General features: G+C 40.8%; 1 protein-coding gene across 11 annotated transcripts in view; it reads right to left on the bottom strand.

The window, feature by feature from the left end:
• LOC120448378 (collagen alpha-1(XVIII) chain) overlaps positions 1 to 21,700 on the bottom strand; it is a 57,369-nt gene that overhangs the window by 30,238 nt on the left and 5,431 nt on the right. For 7 of the 11 annotated variants that reach the window (XM_039630348.1, XM_039630351.1, XM_039630352.1 and 4 more), the window contains exons 3-4: positions 12,677 to 12,795; positions 11,860 to 12,398 (exon numbers count right to left, since the gene is read on the bottom strand). In XM_039630348.1, coding sequence (XP_039486282.1) covers positions 11,860 to 12,398; positions 12,677 to 12,776 — 639 coding nt within the window. In that variant the 5' untranslated portion in view covers positions 12,777 to 12,795. Of the gene's footprint in view, positions 1 to 5,117; positions 5,409 to 9,878; positions 11,060 to 11,859; positions 12,399 to 12,676; positions 12,796 to 21,700 lie in introns of those variants that run through there. The other 4 variants (XM_039630356.1, XM_044005985.1, XM_044005986.1 and 1 more) reach the window with 1 other exon arrangement.

The raw sequence follows: 21,700 nt of genomic DNA, 5'->3' as shown, positions 1-21,700 counted from the left end.
GTATATGGCATGGCATGGCATGGTATGGTTTATCCTCGACCATATCTCCCGCCATATCAGAGGTACCAAGTCAAATCCTCACGCCCCCGGGGGCATCATAGTGCGTGGTGCTTGTCAACACGCTTGCCAACTGCATTTCGCCGACGAGGTTTGCATCCAATTTGCCGAGCAGCGGCCACAATGACGCACACACAGATACTCAGAAACTCAGATACTCCGATGCAAATGCAGATGCAGCCGCTCTTGGAGCAAAAACCAACCCGCCAGCTATCTATTTGCTATAACTATAGCGCGCAGAGTAACATTTGTCTTAAAATTACCTTTTTTTCGGAATGGTAAACCAAAAATATCAAATAAAATAAATAAATAAAGAATTTGATCCTTCAGAATTCTTTTGTATACAATTTTCAGCGGGAGACAATACCTGAGGTAGATACGAATTTAATCTTACTATGATCAATAAATAAACTTTAAATTTATAAAAAGATATCAAATGCAACCCAATTATTCATTAAGTTTATAAAAAGACATCAAATGCAACCCAATTATTCATTAAATTTATATACCATAAAGATATCAAATGCAACCCAATTATTCATTAAATTTATCTAAAAATCACAAGATGCGGGTTATCAGCATTTGCGGCATGCAAACAGAAGTTGCAATCTGAAGGGAGCAACTTCCGTTGCAGGTTGTCAATGCAACAAGTTCAAGAAGCGCAAACTTTTGCGCTGCCTATCGCAGCGTCAAAACCGCAAGAGTCGGCTAAAAGTTCTGCTATCTATGCCATCAAAAGTGAGATACCACCAACTACACCTACACCATCGTCCTGCCACTTCTGTTCTCTTCAGTTCGGTTCGGTTCGGTTTGGTTCTGGCTTCTGGCTTGTGGTGCGGCACAATAATAAATTTATTACGGACTCTTTGGCGGGGCGTGTCGACGTCGTCATCGAGCGGCAAGTTCGCCTTGGATTTCTATACGATTCCTTGGGTGCGTGCAACAACTCAAACTCCCTGCTGCCATTTGGTTGCTAACCCGTAGTTATAGTGGCATGCTGCGCTTTAATAAAATATTATCATAAACGTAACGGAAGCTAGTTTTTCATATGCTTATATTCCCAGCCCGTGGAAGAAGCTTTCACAAATATCCGTATTTTTACTCCGGTTTTGTTTTCCTTTTCTCTGCCATGCAGGATAGCAACGGGCGTAATATGTTTTCATAAATCAAATGTACGAGAAGCGCGTTGCTCAATATTTAATGTTTTGCCTTTCGGAATTTATACACACATCAGGAATGTGGGGATTAAATTTGAATTTATCTGATGTTCATGAATATGAACATCATTTCTTTTAGTCATCTCAAGACTTTTTTGTAGTCAGAGCTAGTTTTCAAACCATTGACTTTAAATTAGCTTCTATTTAGTGCGGAAAATAAAATATTTTATAAATGCCATTTTAGAGACTCTGAATACGGAATTTCATTTTGAAAGAAATAGAGCAGCCGAGTTGCTGGTTTATTTGCTAGTAAACACTGATTCGATTCCCAGGAATTCGCCACTGGTATTTTCTTTCTGTTTTAGACGGAAACTTTTCTTCTGCTGCTGAGGCACTCGGATATTTTTATAATTTATTGCCAGCCACGAATGCACACATATACGAGTATCTGTGTGTGTTTGTACCTGTATATTTGTGTAGGTAAATCTAGGGGAATGCTTTTCCGGTAGTTTTTTATTGCTCAATCGAAAATGGGAAAGTGGGTGTGAGTTAATGGCTGGCTACTTTCTACTTTCTTTCCATACCCAGCAGCAATGTCGATGTCTGAATGCGGGTGTGAATTGGTTTTTTATGCCCACAAGGATACCACCGCATAATAGATGCCTTATTAATTGGAAATGCGCAGCAGGATTAACGACTTATACCTGGTGTAACACAATGCTCGTCAGTCCATAAATGTCCAACGACTTTCGACGAGTTGGCGGCATCGGTAAATGCATTAACTATAATTGGCTTTCGTCTAATTTCGCTTTTGGGTAATTAGGCACTAATGAAACCTAATAGACCTCGCTCCGCCTCGAAAGCCACAAATCTAAGCCTCGGGAATTCGGCGATATCAGTCAATAAGCCAACTACCGCCAGCAGTGGATAACCACCTCGTATTAAACAAGGACAAATTGCCTGTCAATCTACGTGTAATTTTTATAAATTTCCAATTGTGCAGCAGGCGTTTTTTTTCCTTTCATTCGCCACCGATTTTCTCGCCCCTTTTGCCCCACCATTTTTATCGTGGGTTCGTAATTAACAGCGCCAAGGAAACTAGGAAAATAGCGACTAGAACGGGGGGGAAAAGCGTGTGTAATGTAAGTCACTGCTAATGAACCCATCTACGGTTTGCTAGTGGGTGGTGCTGGGAGTGGGTGTTGGAAGGTGGGTGGTTGTGGGTGCCATTTAGTGGGTGGTGCCAGGTGAGACAGCCCATGCAGAAATGGCTTTATTAACAACCTGGCTACAACTCGCGCTGCTTGTTTTGGATTTTTATTGCTAAACTTTGTTTCTTTGGTTTGTTGGGCTTGACTCCATTTTCGCGCTCAGCACATATATTTGGTTGGGCACTGGGAAAAATAGTCATAATAATCATAAAAAAATATTAATTTATAAATATGTATGAGGAATTTGTGGCAACTAATAATATACAAATCAAACAAATACAGATCAACAACAAATACAAAATAGCTTAGTTATTTTTTTTCTTTCTTTCCATGTTGGTATATTTTGCCATATAGAGATGGTAATTGAAAAACAGCAAAATAGAGCCATCAACTGTGTTCCATATCGATGCCAGTCGTTAACGCTTGTCGACTTTCACTTTGCTCGTTCTCATGCGACACTTTGAATGTTTTAAATGGTTTTTTATTGCCTCGCCCCTCGCCGTTTCCTCGCTTTCCGCGAATCCTTGCCTGTATCCTTGTATTCGCCCTCGTCCTGCCTCGCTGCTGCATAAAATTAGTTTAATCACTGTTTTCAGACTCGCAAGCGTGGTGAAGGGGGGGGGTGGCGAAGGGGCAGGTGAGAGCGAGCCAAACCCATAGGTAAGCGTAAATAATGTCAAAGCAGTGCAACTCTGGGAAAGGACATCGCCCAGCCCCGCCCACCAGTCGCCGCCCCTTTGCCAGCGTGCTTGGTGTCAATAGAAACATTAACTGGGCGTGCTGACAAAATTAGCACAACAATTATGCAGGTATTAGTCGAAGTTTTCTCGTATTGTGGCTCTGTATTGGTTGCTCTCGCTCCCTTTGGGAAAAGGTCCTTCGGCGCGGAAACAATGGAAACGAACGTTTGACAGGAAAGAAAAAGGTTCTATCAACACGGAAATAGCTGCCATTTGCTCTTTTGTCTACTTTAGAGCACTTCAATTGTGTATCTTATGACAAAACTTTAGAAAATGGGTGGGGCATTAGCACTTTGCGAGCTGTCTGCAATAAAACACTCTTTTAAGTCATTGTTTAGGAAATAGAGGAAACTTAATTAAGTCTAAGTGCGTTTATACACATTCTATTAATGTGAAATTCATGGAATTATCCTAAATACGATTAAATCATTTCATCTCTGCTTTTCCTTGGGTCATCAAAAAGTCTAAAAATATTTTGTGGTCAGCCAGTTAAGCAAGTTACATAAATGAAATTTGTATATTTACATTCAAAGCATTTTCAAAATGCTGAGGATATTTACAATTTAACAGCCACAAAATGGAGAAATGATGGTCTGCCATGTACTTGTACACTTTCTTTAAAAAAAGCAATAACAAAACAAGTCCAAAGTAAAAATGCCATTGGGCATTATAAAGTGCAACCCACTCATTCGCCAAATAGAATCTTTCAAGCAGTCGCAAAAACTGACATTGCGTATACGCCACGTGGACAGCAGAAAAACGTAAAACGCAGCTCGTTAAACGGGACATGAAGTACTATACCAAACAGGTGAGCGTAGCCGTGTCACTCTTATCAATTTATCTTGTGACCGAGCGTCGGCAACAAAATGCTTATAATGTGCTCTAATAATTGCAATGTCCTTTTATTCCTCTGCTGCGCAACAACAACAAAGGTGGACTTTCACCTGTGGGAGAAAGTGGAGAACGGGAGAGGCGGGTGTGCTCGACCAGAGCGAAATGTTATGTTGTCATGAAACATTTGTCACAATAAACTTTATTTGTTTTCGTGTACTGCATGTATATGTATATGTACGTGCACGGAGAATAATTGAATGGCAGTAATTGCTGGCTATAATTACTTGTTTTTAATTACATGTAATAGTACTTATAAATAATTTAAACCCTTTATTACTATGTCAATTGAGACAGTCTTCAATATAAATGTTAGCTTTCAAACTGTCAGCTGTATTGTATTGTATATTGAAGAGGGGAACGATTAGGGTAGTTTTGTAAAAATCCACTTAAGTTTTAAAAAATAAACTCTTAATATTTCAATAATATTCAATAAAATGAAATATTAAGTAATTCTCAATTTTTTTTTAAACCAATGCTCATCCTCGTTTCCTGTGTACATCCTAGCATGCTTTATTTGCTCTCCGCTCGCTGTGACTGCGACGATGTTTGCGGGTGTGTGTTTAAAAGTTTTTCCCAACTTGTTGTGTGTGCTGGTTGTTAGTTCCAGCTGTGTGTGTGTCTGTGTGTGTGTTTGTTGTGTGCGTGCTGGACGCGCATAAGCCGCGCTAGAAGTGAAAAACCCCCTGCCCGAGTACAAACCAACCTGGTCACTGCAGGTGGAATCCCAGTTCTGGAACCCACACCGGTGACATTTGTTTGCATTTAAAGGGGCAGGATGTCAAGCATTTAGCATTTACCATTTACCATTTAGCATTACACATAGTAATGTACACAGTTCGTAATGTTTAGATGCTTGGCGAGCCTCGTAAAGTGCTTGTGGCAAAACAAAAAATAGAGGCGGCGTAATGGTGCGCCAGACACGTGTTGATAATGATTATAATTAATTGGCTAGTTCATTTTAATTAGACTGAAATGCCATTTGGTTTCAAAAAAAAAAAAAAACGCAAAACCCCAGCAAAACTTGTTGCGGTCGAGGCTTGTGGGTTTAAGTTAGTTACCTGAATCCTAGCTGCCACCCGTTCGCCGTTGTAGCGATTGGGATTGAACCATCCCTTTGTGGAGCCCGTTACGAGAACGATGCCGAGCAGGAAGAACAAAATCAGCGCGGTAATCACGAGCTTGGCACGCGTCGATATAACCATTGCCATTTTGTACGATATTTACACGATTCCGATTCCGATTGCGATTGCGATTCAACACCGATTCGATATGCAACACTTAAAGCACTACGAGAAATCAACGTCAAGCGAAATGAACGACAACAAACGACCGGCGACGAATAGAATTGCCTGAAAGAAAATGCATAAATTGGAATATTAATTAGCTGAGGGTGGGTATATTGCTTTGCCACCATCGCCGCACACAAATGGTTTAGATGGCTTGGGTTCCGCTTCTGGTTCGATTTTATTTTAGTTTCGTTGTTCGACAGTGATGAGAAGTTTATCCTGGGATTAATACATATTTAGAAATCAACCATTTGGTTTATAAGTACATCGCACTATTTAATTGTAACATCCCACGTTGGGCGCCATAAACTGGTCTACGCTGAAGTGAGACCTTAAAATTGGGTCTGTATCCTGGTTTTTTCCTAATCACTTGCCATCTCTGATTATTGAGTTGTCGGCAAGTATATTTGACCCGCTTGGACTTTGGCTTAGTGATATTGCTGGCTCTGATGCTGATGCCTAATGGCTTTTGTGGCCCAGTCTTAACCTTGCGAACTTCCCCTGCCGCGCCAACATGTTTCTGTCTGTGAGGAAGCAGGAAGGTGCTTTCCCTGCCACAAAGCGTTTTTGTACACATGCCACAAGCACTCTCACATGTATGGCAAGGAGCTCACACCCATACTCATACTCATACTCACACTCACACGCACACGCCCCTTAACAGGCACTCGACCAAGGACCCCCGACCCTCACGCTCACTTCCTGTAAACGCTACAAATGTAATACGTTTTATTTAATTCTGCTTCCCGTATTTTTTCCTTCCACCCGTCGCTTGTCAGCATTTTCTCACTGATTTGCGGCGCCCGGGGTGGCGGCTCTAAAAATATGACTTAAGCAGTGGAAAAGACCAACTGATACCCATTAAAAACAGATTTAATCAGCATAAAATGTTATTTTTCTAACATGACCATTAAAGCCAAAAAAATACATAAAGTAGGGCTACTACTATGAAAAATGATCCTTAAAGTGCTTAAACTTCCCAATCATCACAAAAAATCACCCTCAAAACGGCGAAACCGCAACAAATCAGAGGTAGCACTTGAAGTAAACTTTTTGAAAAGTTAAGCTGCCAACAAGTTTAGTTGAAAAAAAAATATTGAATTATAGCAATGTCAAAGGCAGGGAATGAAGCTCCGAAAATTGGTCACATGTTTGCAAGATGTCTTGCTACGACGTTTGCTACATTTTTGGTAATTTCTTTTTTTTTCGTGGCAACCGCATAAAGGCATAAGCCAAATGTTTTGCAGCGGGTTCTGGGGGGTTTTGTCCTTGAGTCAGTGCAACCCCGAAAAAAACTGAAAGTAAAATGAAAATAAAATGAAAAAAGGCGAGCAGCAACTTCTGCCAACCTACATAATTGCGGCAAAAGTTGGGCCAACACACACACACACTTACAGGAGATGCAGAGATACACAAACGCACTCACACAACAACAACTTATTACGAGGCTAAGAGTTGGCTCACAAAAGTGTGCTACAGTCAGCGCATAATTACGATAATCGTGTCAGTCTAGAGCCACCAGCAGCGTCCATGGGCTCACCTTAAGTCTTTAACACCCCGGCCACGCCCCCAGACCCACCTAAAACGCCCACCTTTCGGGCCTCCTACGACTTGGCTTCCCTTTTCTTTTTTTTCTTTTTTTTTGTGGGTGGCAGTGAAGCCAACCAGTTATTGGAGTCAACGAGTCGGCGGCGGCGGCGTAACACAAAGTTTTGTGCGCGCCCAAAAAGTGGAAGGCCAAAAGGAAACTTTTTTATGCCAAGTCAAGCGACTGGCCCACACCTCTGGATCGGATCCGGATCCACCCATACACTCCTGCCCATCTAAACTTGGCATTCTTCACGCAGCATTAAAATTCTGCGACTGCAGGCACACAGGCGCGGAGTTGAAGCTTAAAGTTTGACGCGGTTCAAGTTTTCTAATGAAATTACCTGCTCCCTGGTACTCAGCCTTACTTTTAATGAAAAGGGGCAAGCTTGTGCTGCCAGAAATAACAAAAAAAAAAGAATTAAGGTGGTTGGGCGATAAGAAGGAAATTTCGTATCTTTTACCAAATTAAGTACACAAAAATGAGTAACGACTTTTGAAGTTGTCATGGTAGCCAGAAAGTTAAATGCTGGAAGAGGGCAGAAAAAAAAAACACAAAGTTTCAGAGGGCAGTAGTTTGAGTGAAACCCTTTTTCGGACATTAGCGCCTAATGAAGATAATGGGGCGACATATTTAAAAAGGGTTCTTCCGTCCCCGAAAGCAACGAAATCCAAAAGCTTTGTGCAAAGTCATCTCGTGTGAGTTTTGGGTTTCCTCTGCTGGCTTTCCGTTTGACATGTAATTTTTAATAAGCACCGTTTTCCGCACAAATTTCCCTTCTTTTTTTTTTGTTGCTGTGGGCCCGTCTTTGTTGGTCGCTATCTGTGACAAGGTCGGAAAATGGAATAGAAATGAATGCTGGGAGTGGGATATGTGTCACACATGTATCCTTAAAATGAAGGCGGAACAAAACAAACCGTCAGTGCTAGAAATGTCTAATGTCTAACCTCAGGCCTTTGTGACTTTTGTAAGCGTTTGATCGATAAGCCCGACAGCTCCTCCCATCTACACATGTATATATTCTCATATATATCTACAGAAGTCCCAAGAAATCCACATCATATGGGGGTTTCCTTGAGACGCGTGTTCCCAATGATTAAAACGCGCTCATGAATTCTCTGCCTAATTAATAACAACCCAAAAAATTATGGGGCGGTGCTATCAGCTCATATAATTAAAGTCAAAAATTTGCATAATTTATGTTTATTGGTGACGCCCCATTTGGTTGCGATGGCTCTTCGCCCCTTTTGGGGTAGCTACCAGCTATAAAATTACAAAATAATCATAGTTTGTCGTTGCTCTCTGCGTACCCTTGTGTCATTGAAGATGTGTGTTCTTCGTTCGGTTCACATTATTTTGTAAGGGTTTTATGGGGCTTCCAGAAATCAACAGCCCCCATCAGATTCATAAAATAGGCAACGAATATGTACGATTTTAATGGCCTGCAGCTCTAGACGTAATAAAAAACCCATTTATGGACATAAGCACAAAAGGTATGTACATGTGTTATTGCCTTGGGGTAAAAACTCTCATGGCCGTCCATCAAGCGGAAATATATGCGGTAAATGAGTATCGAAAACCAGATCCGTCGTAAAATAATGCTCGAGGAATCAAAGAAACCGCCTGGCTTTCAATTATTTATTACATCATTGCCCAATTTTATGTATTGCCTGCATATTTCTTAAAATGCGAAAAAGAGAGAATATATTTAAATCAACGACAAGTATTGCCAGCTTCTCAACCCAAATGTTGTTTACTGACCAACTGTGAACTAACAAACCACTAAAAAATTGTTCAATTTCCGACGAGTGCAGAATGAACCAGTGGACCTGAGTGTTTGTTGAAAACTAATTTCCAAAACAATTGATTGGCAGTTGGTAGCTGGTAGATGGCTGTACTTGACCAAATATGTAAATAAACATTTTAAATTGAATTTTGAAATTGTGCCAGCATAATAGATTCTAATATTCTATTATGATGATAAATTGTTTAATTTACAAATCAAAATTACATATTGCTGAAAGCGAAGCTGACGCAAGTCAATGTTCAACGTGCAACAGCAAAAACAATCATCCTCTGATATTTAAATGCATATTAGCAGTGAAAACACACACACAGACCCACACATGCACCCAGTTGGTTGGTACATGAATATTTATGATCTCTTTTGGCCAAGAAGCTGTGCAGAGCAAAGTTTGTTTTGTAATTGAAATTTTGCTGTGCCTCTTGTGCAATTAAATGCAGTCGAAATGGCCAAGGTCTTTAAAGTTTCAGCCGTAGAGAGATACTTTTCAGTATGCTTAGCATACTTTTCTGAAGGGTTAACTTTCGCTCTTTATGCCAACGCGCCTTTTGTTTGATCCACCACACGATGCCTATTAAAATCCAGCACGAGCAAAAGAGAGCCTCGACTGCCAGTCCTATTTTATTTAATAAATAAAACGTATTTTCCTTTGCCTTTCGGCCATATGCGAAGTACGCGGGACGCAGAAGGCGGAGACAAAGGCGGCCAGGACAGCCCACAATATTATAAATGTATACATACATCTTACGCATACGCCCCGTGCTGCTTTAATATGCATATGCAGGCGCATTGGCTGCTCGGGAATAAGGGAAAATTGTGGGAGTATGGGAGTTGGGTGCTAGAAGGCGGGAGTTGGCCAACTCTGTCAGTGGTTAGTGACGCGTCGGGGCAAAAACTGTTTTCGCCGGCGCTTAATGAGTTTGCCATTGATTTAGGCATGCCAGGGCAATCCATGCGGCCCTATATCCTGCCTATTTTAGCCATGGCTGGCTGGACTAAAGGGGCTTTATTTTCCCGACCCCACCAAGCTTGACACAATTTATGCGCGAACCATGTTCTCTTTTTTGATGGGCGACTTTCCAAACCATTTGTGTGTGTACGAAGTAGGTCTTATTTCAACTGGCCAACTGGCCATATTTACCTTCAAGCCGAACGCACTGGGACCATTCACAACTATTCACTTTAAATTATGGGATACGAATATGGGATATGGGAGTTTAATCACGCGCACGCAAAATATTTAATATGTTGACAAAAATCACAGATAATTTAATGGCAAATACTTTGCTGTATTTATAGGTATGTGTTTTGCTTTAAAATTTATTGTAATTGTGAATTATGTATGCCACTTTTTTTCCTGCTCATTTGTAATTACAAATGACAGTCGTGTCGTGTGGTGCTTTTATGCGCAATTTTATTCTTTATTGTTAAATTGCTGTTTGTTATGTTTCTTAGCTTTGACGTCGTGCTGTGCAATTAATTCACTTTTTTACACCGCTTGCATTCTGGCATTGTGCAATTGATTGATTTCCATTCGAACAAGCTCGCTGAGTGGAGTTTTTTATTTTGGTGGGGGTTTTTTGGACAGTGTTTGGGTTTATATTCGTGTTTGCCACCACTTCTTGAACTTTTACAACCGGCAGTTGCAACGCGAAGACACAGAACGACGACGCTGACAAGCAGAACAAGGGTAAAAGTAATTGCAGTTTTGATATCTGGCGTATATCCTTGCCGTTGATAAGTCTCACTAGTCTGGAATTTAACCCACTTTTGTAGTGTTACACGATATGTACTCTCTTATCCACTTGTGATATGATCGATTGCTTGGATTATGCTTGGGGAACACACTTCAATGGCAGTTTAAACTTCCGGTTCAGTCAGGAGTTCAGCGGTCGAACGGTTTTCAAACGCTTGCGCGGCCTCTCCTTCATCTTTGGTCGCATAATTGAATTTTAATTGACTCAATTCCGGGCCGGTCGGTTCACTTAGGCGAGCATATTTCATTTGGCCATATAAATCACTTTCATTTTTTGCGGCTAAGCCAGCACAAGGGCTTCATTCGCAGTTGTTTTTGGCCCTATAATAGCTACAGCAGCAATAGCAAAAGTAGTATTGGTAGTGGTAGTTGTGCCACCAGCTGCCACCGCACTCACGACGTCCTCTAACCAGAGCGAGCAAGACGAGCAGGACGACCTGAACGAAGACGACAAAGACGACGAGGATGTGGATGTGGACGAGGACGAGTACCGACCGCACGGCAGCAACGATGGGCTCATCTTAAAACCGGCCGCGTGGCCATCTGAACTGCTGGAAAACGCGAACGCAACTGAAAAGGTAAACGCACTCGCAGCCCAAGGAGGCCCATCAAATCACAGCAATCTGTTCGGGCCACAGACAACACATTGCTCCTCGTGCCAGCTCGACTCGTTCACTCATTGGCTGAATCTCAACGAGCGCTGAATGCGCTCAATGGAGAGAATCGGGAGTTGAGAAGCGAGTGAGTTATTCGCCGGCCAACGGGGGGTATACGCAATAAAGCCCACATGGCGTATACGATACGCTTTTGAGTGCCTTTTGAGTGCCAACTGAGAGTGCCAACTTTTTCCGCCAGATGGCCAAGTGGCGCCACTTTTGGGGCGACTCAAGTGGTGAGTGGTGAAAAGCTTTCAGCTATTGCTGAATGGAAGTGCACAGCAAGAAAATACCTTCTACAATTTGCTAACTTTGCTCAAGCTTAATTCAGAAATGTTCTACCTCGACCCACTTAAAAATATTTGAGTTTTTCTTTACTTAACTTAACTTGACACAAATGAATATTTTCCATTATTACAATAATAATTCTATTATTATACATTCTCAGCAACAAACTGTAGAATGAACAATTAGGTCGTGTTTCAGTCCACAAAATATTGATTTCCAAGAATAAACCATTGCGGTGCTGACCACAAATTAAAGATCCACTTAAAATCGATTTCCAAACTTCACCCTTACGGTAATAAAATTGCACTTCACTTGAATATTGGGCAAGTGGTAGGTGGTGCTCGATAGCGTTTCGAAAATCATTCCCCTGCCATGGATCGCTGATCAAAGGCGTAATCAAATTGGCCGCCGCCAGAACTTACCTCGAATTTACCGCCAATAATGGAGCCCGCCTGGCCAATATACAGAGTGGATGCCGAATCGAAGACCAATTCGATGGGCTCCCTGGTGACCAGAGTGGTGTTGCGCAGCTCGCAGTCGTAGTAGAAGGACACTTTATCGCTGAGCACCTGGAGGGCAATCGAGTTCCACTTGTCCGGCACATGAGCCACGCCGAAGCTGGCCAACTTGCGGCCGATGTTCTGGTCCGCCTGCGTGTAGACCAGCGATACGTTGTAGCTGTTCTTCACGACGGGCGAGAGGTGTACGCCCAGCTGAACGACCGTGTCCAGCGGATTCACCACGCTGAACAGGTAGCCGCCCTTCAGCGAGCTCTGCCGGAAAGTGATGAGGATGGCGAACTCGTAGAGCTTCTCCGGTAGGAGCATCCGATACGGTGACTTCACGTCCGCCGTCTGCAGGAAGCGGAAGGCGGGGAAGCCGTCCTCCGCCTCACCAAACTCGATGCCCGCAAATTGGTTGTTGTTCATGATGTCGGTCAGCGTGTATTCGGCCAGAGCATCTGAAAAGGGAGTCAAGTTGGAGTTAGAGTCACACTCATTGCGATATTGGAATATTACAGTTTGAGGTGCACTGGCATGCAATGTGTGTGCCCAAAAGTATGCTACACCTATACCACATGCTGCAATCGTACTCAGCCACAAAGCTTGCAATAAACTAAAGATTGTTTAAAAAATGCTTTTAAAAATATTAGCAGAAACCTAATATATTTAACACCTTAAGCGCAATGTGTAGTTGCTTATACTAAAAGTTAAAACTACAATAGTGAGACGCACTAACCTTTAATGGACTGTCCAACCAACTCAAAAGATCCAAGCACTGGATCCAGAAGCATGCAAATCATGCCCAATGCAAACATTACCCATTGTAGCACACGCATCTTGATTCGAATGGGGAGTCTGCAAAAAAAGCAATAAAAACCATAAGCTGTCATCCATTTGAATCTGTAAAATTATGAGATTAAAGCGGCACTTCCGTTTCGCCGGGTAATCAATGCACAAATGTGGCCAGTTTCGGATTGCATTCACAACTCGCATACAATTCTCCCCACCACTTTTGCGGACACTTGTGCGTGGAAATAAACCAACCGCAGACACTTTATGCGCCGCCCGCAATTATGGCCACCAGTATTGGCAACACGAGTCGCACACTTGACTCAATGCCGAAATTATATGCACACGGGCATCCCTCCTCGGTTTTGGCCAACTGGGCTGGCTGGCTGGCAACATTTTGTAATTACCTCCCCGGCAAACCGCAAAGCCCTTGTCCCATTCCCATTCCCATTCCCAATTCTGATTCCGATTTCCATGCCATCGCACACACCCAAAAAGATAGTTCATCTGGAAGCCACACAACTTTGCGGTCGGTCTTCATTCATTCGCCAAACGAAAATCGTAGGCTTCGGCGGAAGAAAAAACTATGATTCATTCATTGGGTTCGAAGCAGTCAGATCGCCGGGAAAGATTAACAAAATAATGGTAATTATGAAGGGCAGATCGCTACACACAAATAAAATGCGATTGTGTGCTGATATTATCATAGCAAAACGATCTCTTTGATCATTGAAAAAAAGGTTGTCTCATTCTTAATGCAAAATAAATAAAAATAAATAAATTTATTCAACTTTTTTAAATGAGCATTTAGCTTAATGCTCTTTTGTGCCCAATTGTTTTTAATTGCGTTCAATAGATAATTTAAAATACTTTTCCGTGTATCTGTTTACCTACAAATTTTGGGGACACACCTAAAACTCAAATGAGCCATAGATTAAAACTACTTTGTTTTTGAGGGGCACTGTGCCAGTTGAAATGTCAGAGATCATTGTGAATCATTATCCCATAAATACAAATTTTGTCAACTACTCAGTACTGAAGCTATAATCGCTCAGCCAATAAATCATTATCTGAGCCCAGCTTCTACATATTACGCAATTATCTGCTGCCAAGGGCAGCCTGATAAAGCCATTCTATTGAAAGTTCCCAAGAAAAGTTCAGGCGCTACAAACGTCATGTGTGAATAATTTGAACACAATAATATAACACAATTAATGGGCGCCAGTTACCCAGCAAACACTCAGATCCAATCTACAGATACAATTTACATTCGGAAACTATGTCGCTGACCCCGAAATGTCTGTGGACAATTAATATTTATCAAGACCGACTTAGCAGCCCAACAATAAGAATCGAAAAAGAAAAAAAAACTATGCTTGACACTTTCTCTGCACTTTGCTGCGTATGAAATGCAAATTACTTTCAATTGCGAGCATCGACTAAAAGTGTATTCTTGTCTCAATTTGTGGCTGACAGCTGACTCAAAATATTTCGGCAGCCAATGTTCAACTAATTGGGTATAAGAGCTCAATCATCAATTCACATAAAAGAAGTCTTGCTTCAAACCGCCGATCTATATCTTAATTGTTCAGAATAATATGCATCTTTTGTACGAGCATTTTTTAACAAGAAATGCTATAAAATAGTACAAATTTTGTATTAACTGCGTGCCTTGTGAAATATGTAGAAAATAAGAATTAGAAAATAGAAAATAAAATTTCTTTAAACTTTTTTTGATTTTTACAAATTCTATCAATCAAATACAAACAGAATTTGTGACTCACAGTTTTTTATTGTTTAGCAATTTCTTTAAAAATAGAATAAAATAGAAAACAAGTGAACGATTGCGTCACGTATAAAAAAGAAGAATTACTCCAGCTTTCAATGCGAACGCATTCTGAATGAAATAACGTAAAGCCTTCAACCAGCAACACACACACACACACACATCAAGTGCTGTCTACATATGTGCACTTACATCATTTTTGGCCAACAGTCTTTCGACTCCAAGCCGTATGTTCCGACAATCTGCACCAGCCACTTAATGGCATCATTAGGCGCCAAAAACAAACAGCCATACAAATTGAACAATCGCCCCGAGGGGGGGGATATTTGATTTTCAAGCATTATCATACGAATTCCTGGCCATTCTGGTGGCGTGTCTTTCCTGTTTCTTGCTCTCCACACAATTGGCTCCCTGACATAATGAGGCAGCGTTTATGCAGTTCACAGACGGCGAGCCGCACATCACGTGCAACATGGACCGCGTGGCCAATGTCAGCGGCGACCCCTTTTGGCCAAGCTTCACCTCCCCCCCTCCGATACAAATTCCCACTCCCCAGCAGGGATCCCCATACAAGCACAACTGCGGTTGCATAAATAGTTCCGAAGTTTTATTAAATTAGTAGTCTAGGATCTTGTGAAGAATCATTTTTTTTAATTTACATACATTTGTTTTAGGTGTTTGATTTCCACATTTTTTTCAGCACCAATAATAAGCATTTAAAAATACATTTAATAACAAATGCTCTAGTTTTTTTTATCAATTTATGCATTTAAAAACAATATAACAATTAATTAGTTTTCTAAATCAAAAACTATTAAAACAAAATCTGAAGCATCACTCTAGTATTATAAAGACTTCCAAGACCTATTGCTGTGCCCTTATCTGTGTGTATATATGTATGAGCCCGATTGTCTGGCTCCCGGGGAGGCGAGTAATAATAATACTCCGGCTGTTTGTTTAGAATGGGACGCACGTACGACCGATTATTGGGGCCTAGCCGGCAAACTTGGGCGTGGACGGAGCGCGACTCATGTAAATGCCCAGGAAAGTGTCGAAAGAGCGGTCATAATAAATAAAACTCCCCCCACAAAATCAAAGCGCGCCCATGTATTTCACTTATGAATTTACGAGTCATTATGATTTTCCGCTTTTGCATCCGCTGATCATAAGCATGGCAGGCCATTTGGTCCAATACCATATGCAATTCCCAAAACCAATAAGCAATAAAATTTTATTCAAAACTAGCAGCAACAGCTGCCAATTTTTTGTTTTAAATCAAAATAGTTCTGAGTGGTGGTGGTTAGTGTCGTAAAAAGTTGCGCACATCAAATTCAAAAGTCGTCAGAGCGTTGCACATTCAAAGGCGGTAAGACCTTAAAAAAAAAAGGAAGTAAGATATTCAATGAAGGGAAACCCCCTTGTAAAGAGCACAAAAAGTGAGGGAAAATTGTAATAAAATTTTATTTTCAATAGTAAATCGGCTCAATATGACTGAGGGGCATATGAAAGGGCTCCCTGGCCACAGACGACGACCAAGCGCAAAAGCACCAAAACTGTGCCACTATGTCACTTCAACCGGCGACAGGGACCAAAGACCCATCTTTCCTCGACGGCAAAAGCGGCTGAAAAGCTGCAGCAACTGCTGCAGAGACAGACGCCGCAGTGAAATACCCTTTCAAATGGGTTAATGGAATTCGTAGAAATCATTAAAGTTTTATTTGTATGTATATAATTCATTCTGCAACTCAGACAGAAGTTTATGGGCTATAATCTCTTTTAATTTTATTTCATATTAAAGAACAGTAAAACTCAAGATAACTTAACTAAAGACAAATAGATAGATATATAAAGATTTTCGAAATTTTTTATTGGATTTATTTTCCATGATTTATTATAGAGTATTCCGTATTCGGCTTTCACTAGCAAATTTTCCCTAGGGCCCTGTTTGGTTCGTCGCGCACTTTTTTGTCCCCGCTTCTGCGCCCCTAAGTGAACTATTAGCTTTGTTGATTTTATGTTTTCCAATTTGTTTTGTGATGTACTTGCTGCGAGGACTGGGTTGGGAATGGAAATGGGGATGGGTTTGGGGTTGGGGATGGTGTTCGGGATGTTGATGAACGAGGGGGCAAAAAGTTGCCTGTCAGCTGGCGTGTCGCCTGCCGACATTTATTGGCTCTGCTTTATTTGCAACGCCCAATTCGCCCTTTTGTTTGATTTAAAGGATTTACATGCCCAATTTGACTTTATATATTTTTAAGGCTAACACGTACACGTACACGTACTCGTACACGTACACACACCCACACACACAAAAGCAAAGAAGTGATTGGGCTGAATGTTTAACATTTTAAGTGCCTTCATTTAAGGTGAAAATATTTTACAAACAGCTTTGCATAAATAAACGACAATGCATCGAAATATAGGGTGTTTTTTTTAGAGGTATAGAACTTTAAATTGCAATAAAACAACGATGGATTATTCGATTGACATGAATTTTATTGACATGAAAGATAATCTTGTGGCATTACATTTTAAATATGATTTCTGGCATATGACCGCCACGGCTGGCTCGGATGTAGTCCAATCTGGACGTCCAATTTGCAATGACTTTTTCCAACATTTGGCCGTATATCGGCAATAACACGGCGAATGTTGTCTTCCAAATGGTTTAGCGTTTGTGGCTTATCCGCATAGACCAATGACTTTACATAGCCCCACAAAAAGTAGTCTAGCGGTGTTAAATCACAAGATCTTGGAGGCTTATGAAAAATCGGGAACAACAGCAATCTCGTTTTGGGCCCATTCGACGAATCTACGCCTTGCTTGATGATCGTTTGGTTTCAATTCTTGCACGAGTTGGATTTTGTAAGCACGCATGACGAATTGCCAAACCAAACTGAGAATAAATCACTTGACAGCTGTTAAATCGGTCGCCATCTTGAACAGTAATGCCAACTTAAAGTTCTATACCTCTAAAAAAAACACCCGTTACAAGTTGCCACATTTAGAGCAAACAGCAACCAATTCCCCAAAGACATTCAAGCCAGGACCAACTGTTGCATGCTGGTTAAAAGTGTGTGAGTGTTGGATTTGGATGGATGAGCGATAAAGGCCCAAAGCGTAATTCGATATTGGCCAGCTGGCAACCAAAATCGGAGGTGAAGAGTGGGTTTCGATTGCAGAGACATAATACCGTAATTATAAATGGATGATAGAGACACGCAGTCTGGCCCAGAAACTGAAATTACCGCATGAAAAGTTCACAGAGTGGGAAATGATGAAATTTTATTTTAAATATCGCAAAGAAGCACTTATCAAGGGGAAATATTTGCTTAGCAACAAAAAAAACACATTGATCGTGTCATTTGCAGATGCAATATATTATATTTTTTGCCAAATTTCTACATGCGCTTGAAGTATGGCCAAATAAACACAAACAAATTGCAGGTTCACTATTTACCAATCCAACTCTACAGCACTTCAGAGCATTGAACTTGCCAATATTCCTGGTAATACCTCAAAAAGTATACATCTATACGAATCTCACAGTTGGGGTCGTTGAAACATTCTGGGAAAAATGTGCAAAAATAATATATTTGACTTACTGACAGCATCGATGGCAAACAATGCAATATAGATAAGAAAAAATCCTCTTTTATTTAAAAGGCTTACTGCCGCAGACAAGCGATTAATAATGCCTCAAACATGGGCAAATAAATAACCGAATTACTGACTAGGAATTTTTCGAACGGGCTTTTTGTAAATTTTGCTGTATATTTTGGGTGGTATAAATATCAGCAGTTTCCCCTTTTACGACTCCTTCTGATCCACAAAAAAGCATCATCTCTGTGTTTAGCATTTGGGTTAATTCCCTTGATAATGATGCTGGCAAAATGGCAACATAAAAACTGAATCGCCAGACACAAAAAACATTCATACCAAAAAGTATAAATATGCACTGATCTCGGTTGTGGTACCCACTCCTACTCCCATTTACTTTTACTTTTACTTTCTGACCCCGATCTTCTCAAGAACGTGGCTAAGTTGCAGTCCTACTAATTGGCCACATGCCTCGGAAGCTGAAGCTTCGGAGGAGCAGAAGCTAAAACTGCCAGTGTGCCACTTGCATCCCGCTTTTATTTTTCTACAAAGTACTTCCCCTTTTTATTTACACTTGGAGAAAATGTTCTTGCCATATGTCATATATTCTAAATCTTAAAAATTTCTAAACAAATCACTTCGAGATATTAATATTTTTATATTTTTCTGCATCTTACGTTTAAGTTAAGTTCTCTCTTTCTAATAAATTAGTTTTGTGATTATTATAAATCTTCCCCTTAAAATCGAGTATTTTTTCCTTTGTAAATAATTTATGATAGTTTCTAGATCTCATTTTTTTATGCAACAGCTGCCGGCAAGTGATTTAAATAATCTCTAAGCGACGAGTGCTACTCACATTGCACTTAGCTGGAAGGCGGCCATGTGCAACATGTTGTCGCAATCCCAAAAACAAAAAAAAAAGAATCGAAGGCGCAGACAGCGAAAAAGTTCAATGAAATGTGCATCATGAGGCGTTTCGGATACAGATTCGTAATGGGATTGGGATTGAATATCCAGAGATCCAGATCTGAGGCTGTGGCCGTGCGTGTCCCATCGAACTTGATGAATGGGGTGTGCCGAGGCATCAGAGTGTTCGTTATTGCTGTCATTATAATGCTTTGCATTTATTTATAGCTTCTTTGCCGCTTATCTCGCATGCAATGTGTGTGTGTTTTTTTTTTTTTTTTTTTTTTCACCGGACACTTCAGCCAAAAATGTATAAATAATGATCGGCGATCTTTGGCAACGCAAAAACCCAAAATAGGTAGTTGAACTCTTTGCCCGCAACACGGGATTCAAGGTTGACTGGGTGGCCGTTGCATTTCACGCAGTCTGGTATCGAAAATCGACTTCCTACAGCGAAGTTGCCTCTGAATACTTTTTCATATCTCCATTTGCTGGCATTCGGCCAGCCACGCAATGCACAAAAAAAAAAGTGTAACTCGAAATGGAGCAAAAGTTCATAAAAATTCTGGCTACCAGTCGCCGCCAGAAAACTGACTAATTATTTGTTTTGATATTCATGGAAATTTTTGGTTTCATACTTGATGAGCCAAAATGATGTCCTCCAATGTTTTCTATAACTTTCGAGACGTATAGAAAAATTCCCAAGGGTCTAGAGAACACAGAGGCGTAAAGTTTCACAACGCAAATTTTGATCGCTCTAAAAATAGACATTATGTTCACACTTCAGCGGACGACAGCTGTCGGGAAGACAATTATTCGTCCGTCAGTCTGTCCACTTTTGATGGAATCATTTGTCTGCGATGACCTTGTGCCCACAGATGTAGGGCCAACTGCATGGTCTCCCATAAAAGACCTATAAACATTTCAGTTTATTTCCAAATTGCCATATCTATGCTTGTTGTTATTGCTTCATTTTCGCATAAAATTAAAATGTTGGCGGGAAAATGTATTTAATGTGTATATAGCGAGATGTCTCTTTTTCCGCAAAAACAAAGAAAAGCAAGTAATGGAATGTACGGACTATGGGAGTGGGTTAACATTCATCATGCTAGTTTTGTGGTCTAGGATTCGGTGGCGTATGCGTAATGCGGCAACTGATATGAGCTTGCCACAGGCTGGAAAAAACGTATTTATGGCCAAAAGCCCGTTATCAGCTTGGCAGCAGAAGTGCGGCAAGAAATCCGAATTAAAGCCGGGAATTAAAGCTGGGCGAACGAAGCCCATTTGATTGCACTTGATTGGCAATCAATGAGCTTGCTGCGAGTTCCCCTGTCACCAGATAAGCACAAAAAAATCTATTAACCGGACTCGGTGTCCTGGGCCAAAACGAAATCTAATATCCATTTGGAATGGATGTGGTTGCTCCGGGGGCCAGGCAGCATCACCGTGCCAGGACACGCACACGAAAGGCGGCAATAAAGCGTTCCGGACTTCAGTTAATAATCAATGTGAGTGGATGGAAAGAGGTGGTGGATGGATGGAGGTGATGGCATTACTCCTTGAAAGGTTAAGTAGCGAGTTGTCGAGTGGCGCTTGACTGCCAAAAGCAGGAAACGGAAGCCAGGACACGATAGATGTCGATAAGTCACATCCTCGCCGGGCTAAAGGAGCATTACGCATACGTGGCTGTTAGTCAAAGGTTTCTACTTCTTCGCCTAATTGAAATGGCTTTCATTAATGCCTCCATGCCTTCATACCTCCATCCACAGAGGCGACTAAGTGACCCCCACCCAAAACACCCGACGACGTGTCCCTGCCGGAGATAATGGATTGATGTAATAAATAAATATATTAAAATGCTCACACGTCTCGCGTATTTAGCTCATTGTCGCTGGCTATATAAGCAAAAACAAAAAAAATAATTAATTAATAAGTAACATTTACATATAAGCGTATGATTTCATAGTGTAATCTGTTGTTTTCACAGCCAGTCTAGAATTTATTGGACAGCTGGACCATCAAAGAGACGTCTTCCTCATGCGAATTCAAGAGTGTATAGCATATTTTGTAAGCATGCACATTATATGTGAATTTATGACGATCACGAGACGAACAGGTTCATTGGATGAGTTTTCATCGCTGCTGGACTGTAAATTTATAAATAACTTTGGACACATGGAAACAGCAGAGAAATAGCTTTCTTGATCTACTTGGGAGTATAAATCTGCAGGTCAAAAATGTATAAATTGCTGTTTGGGTAACTGATACATTGACGCATTGAACCATCTGTCTAGTTTGCTTAAACAGTACAATAATTCGTTGATAAGCTATGATTAATATTAATGATACACCAAGCCAGTAGTTAATATCAAATGGATTCTACAAATATATATGCTAATATAGAAACGACTGCCAAAATGTTATCAAAAACTGTATGATAAAAACCAAAAATATTTCATATTTTTTACTACTTCTCTTATCGGAAACTTTCCTATGGCACGTGTGGCATGAAAAAACCATTTATTAAATTAATTTATGTTTGTTTATAATTCGCTTTATTTTTTTTTAGAAATTCAAATCGTGGCTGAGAACTAAGATCGTTAGACGGAGAACTAGTTTCCACTCGAAGTAGACGATACTGATCGAGAATAAATATGTGCAGTAATTGCACGCAAGCTC

The sequence above is a fragment of the Drosophila santomea genome, chromosome 3L (genome assembly GCF_016746245.2).
Source record: "Drosophila santomea strain STO CAGO 1482 chromosome 3L, Prin_Dsan_1.1, whole genome shotgun sequence".
NCBI classification, from domain to species: domain Eukaryota; kingdom Metazoa; phylum Arthropoda; class Insecta; order Diptera; family Drosophilidae; genus Drosophila; species Drosophila santomea.
Note: the sequence above shows the minus strand (reverse complement) of the source record. Positions and strands in the feature narration are given on the sequence as shown.